Raw genomic sequence first — 3,341 nt, 5'->3', positions numbered from 1 at the left:
AGGGAAGGGCTGTTCGGCACAGTCCAGCTTTTAATCTTTGAGAGAACGGGCAGCAACATCTTTGACAGAGGCAGTAATTGGGCTACTCCTTTAAAAGCCTAGCCTGGTTCCAGAAAGTGTGGGGCGGGGATGGTTAACATCCTCTTTCCACGTATTGTGCTTCTTTGGATTATACTCATTTTCTGGATTAGTGTCTTTTCTGCTTCAGCCCTTGATTTGGAACGGTAACTGCCTTGGGTTTCCCTTTTGGATGCCCTGTGCTGAGGGATGGATGGGAAGCATGGCCCTGTTAATTAAGTTAGACCTCTGAAAGGCTTTCCCAATAAATGCATTTTTCTGGATAGGCTGCTTCTAAAAATACTGTGGCAACTTCAGTTAACACAAACATGGGTGGCTGCCAATCTATTTCCAGGCACGTCAAAGTGTTGGGTTTAACCTTTAAAGCCACATGCAGCTTGCCGTCAGGTTGCTTGAAGGCACATCTCTCATACTGACCCACCTGGACACAAAATCGCCCAAGGCCCTTCTCTAGGCTTCCTTAGGGGCCTCGGGTGAGAAATCGCCTTCTCGGCGCTGGTTTCCCTTCTGAGAGGCCCTCTCCAGGGAGGGTCACCTGATGTCCACACCACGCAATTTTGGCACACAGTGAAGAGCTTTTTGTTCTCCTGCGCATCTCAAGAACTATTTTAGTACTTTTAGATCACCGCACTTTTGTTGGTCTTACTTACTATCCCAACCTTTTTCCTTTCAAAGAACTCAAGGTGGCTGACATAATCCTCCTCCGCCTCTCCATTTTTATCCTCGGCAGGGAAGTTGCTGAGTCGCCTCCACATGCAGATCAACACACAGGGGCCCTGCATGTTCCCACAAAGCAGAAGAAAGTGGCCGTTGAAACATTCTTTTCTTCACTGAGCATTTAAACCACCCAATAACCCAAATTCTCTGGGCAATGTGCAGTATATTAAAAACGTAAAGAATGAACAATAAAAAATAAATGAAACGGCACATAGAGACAAAAATCAGCAAGAGTAACAGCTTTACTGCATGCAAGAGGGAGCCTGCGTGGCGTAGTGGCGTTAGACTGGGGATCTAGAACGCCCAGCTTCTAATCCCTGCTCAGCCATGGAACTCACTGGGTAACTTTGGAGTCTCAACCTAACCTACTTCACAGGATTGTTGTGAAGATAAAAATGCACTTGCAATTTGCCAGAAAGCAAAAAAAATGTCTTTATTAATGCACTCAGTTAGAAGGCATGTTAGCAGAGGAATTCTTAAAGACCAGTTCAATTATAAAACGCTGTAGCCCTTTTTCCAGAACCTTAACCGTTCTACACTTAAACACATTTTTCTCTTTGATGAATTTTGTAAAAAGGAGGACCCCACCTCCGCACCCAAAGTAATAGGCTTTGCTAGCCAAATATACACAGCCATTTATTCCCAGTAAATTTGAAAGTGTATCATGTAATGCTTCATAATAATCAGGATTGTAAATAGTCTCTGAGGTGAGTATGACATCATATTTTGCCAAGGAATTCTTGCTATTCAAATGTAGTTTGTTAAACTCTGACCATTCCCCAGAAAAGAATCTACATTTGGAAAACAAGTCTTGGGCAAATTCTCCTTTACTGCATTGTTTCAGAGGAATCTCAGCCATTTCTCCATCAGCAGCATCCTGATGAACACAGTTAACCAATACATTAGGTAGGGTTATTTCTTCAATCACGGAGCTGTTGTAGTCTTGAAAATGGATTTCTTCAGCATTTCCTTTTAATGCTACTATTCCAAGCAGTCCAGCCCCACAGCCAAGATCCAGAACTGACTTGTGTGCAAACTGAATTTCAGATTCTGACAAATAATCAATGAGGTCAAAAGTGCATTCCCAGATCTTGAAGCCCCCTTCATAAACACCTGTGATTAGGTCAGATTGAGAAGACGAACCTTTTGATGCTATGTCTTCCCCAGGGGCGTCCTCACAGGGTGCCACCGCCACCAAATACAGATTTACATGGCACTTGCCTGGTAGAGTCCGCACAATTTTATTTTCAAGCAGTTTGCTGATGTCTTTAGGGACATTATGTTCCTTGACAGATTTTAGACAGAAGTGTTTCTTTGGCAAAGCCACGGCCTCACTTCTGTCTGTCACATTAATAGTGATTCCTGAGAAAGGCTCCTTGTTTACTGTATATTCTTCCACGGAATTCTCTTCCTTCTTTTCGGAAGGGTTTTCTTGCTTGCCCAGCTGTATCATTTCCTGTTGCAGCTGTCCATTCCCAATGGCCTCCATGGTGTCTATTGAGAAGTTGAACTGAAACGCCATCTGCTTGTGAAACTGGCCCAAAAAATAGTGTATGTCCAAAGTACAAACATGCAAACACACCACCAAGAATTGTGCCAGTGGAAGTGTTGTGCTGAAAGGAGTGCCAGACTTTACGGGGGTCCTCTTCTTCTGTGTAAAGATTTCCCACAGGCTCTAACAAGATCCTCTTAAATTCACAAGTATGCTCTGAAAGAAAGAACAGTGACATATATGTAGCAGTAAGAGAAAAACGTTTGCTGATCGTCCACCCCCCCCCCCCCGCCTAACATGGTGGCAGCTCTGGGGGCTGGGGTATAGCTAAACCTACCCTCAAGGGGCAAGAGCGAAGCACACAGACTGCTTATCCCATAGAAACCTCTTTGGCACCAACACTGTCATCTTTCAGGGTGCTGGGCAGACATACCTATTTTCTCAGGGATTTGCATATTTGTTAAAGCCCAATTGTGGGCTGCTTTGGCAAGCAGTTCATTCCAGGCGATAAATGCAGGAGACTTCGTGTAATTGTAAATAGACACTTTGCATGTTGCATTGTTTCTACATCATTTTAACCTATACTATTGTGCTGCTTTTGTCCTACCTTGATTTTGTGTGTCCCCTGCCAGTTTCTAATGTTTTCCCGTATTGCGTACTCAGTCAGGACATTCCCTGTGGAGGAAGCAATACATACATTTCAACAGTATCCTCGCAGAGGAAGCAGCTGTGGAACCGCCACTCTTGGTTTCAAGTTCTTTCCCCGCCATCTTCTGGCCCCGAGAGGTGCCACCTCCTTCACCCGCAAGGAGCAGCGCCTTAATCGCCGGAGCCTTTCTTTCGAGGCAAGGCGTCTGCCGCACGCCTGTGCTTCCTTGCTCACGGCAACCTGTGGGCCTCTCCCCTTCTTTGCCCCCATCTCTGACCCAGGGAAGCCTGGTATACCCGAACGGCGGCATCGGCCTCCCCCGCGCCTGTGCTACCGCACTGCATCCCGTGGTGGAGCAGAAGGGGCACGAGGGCGAAGAGGGGGCGCCCAACGGGCGGGGGGGGG

The 3,341-nt window shown here is 46.2% G+C and overlaps 1 protein-coding gene across 2 annotated transcripts; it reads right to left on the bottom strand.

Moving 5' to 3' along the window:
- Positions 1 to 1,022: 1,022 nt before the first annotated feature.
- Positions 1,023 to 3,269, bottom strand: METTL18 (methyltransferase like 18). 2 transcript variants are annotated; one of them, XM_044439411.1, is made up of 2 exons: positions 2,985 to 3,269; positions 1,023 to 2,503 (listed from the first exon to the last, which is right to left on the bottom strand). In XM_044439411.1, exon 2 carries the CDS (start codon positions 2,315 to 2,317, stop codon positions 1,241 to 1,243), a length of 1,077 nt encoding a protein of 358 aa, XP_044295346.1. In that variant the 5' UTR covers positions 2,318 to 2,503; positions 2,985 to 3,269; the 3' UTR covers positions 1,023 to 1,240. The 2 variants fall into 2 exon arrangements, with proteins under 2 accessions (XP_044295346.1, XP_044295345.1); XM_044439410.1 differs by lacking the exon at positions 2,985 to 3,269 and adding an exon at positions 2,895 to 2,974.
- Between the last annotated feature and the right edge of the window lie 72 nt (positions 3,270 to 3,341).

The sequence above is a fragment of the Varanus komodoensis genome, unplaced genomic scaffold (assembly GCF_004798865.1).
Source record: "Varanus komodoensis strain SLA01 unplaced genomic scaffold, ASM479886v1 scaffold34_3, whole genome shotgun sequence".
Lineage (NCBI taxonomy): Eukaryota > Metazoa > Chordata > Lepidosauria > Squamata > Varanidae > Varanus > Varanus komodoensis.
Note: the sequence above shows the minus strand (reverse complement) of the source record. Positions and strands in the feature narration are given on the sequence as shown.

Bases quoted from the DNA above. Each gene is read 5' to 3' on its own strand.
- METTL18 (XM_044439411.1), bottom strand. From the start codon at position 2,317: ATGGCGTTTCAGTTCAACTTCTCAATAGACACCATGGAGGCCATTGGG.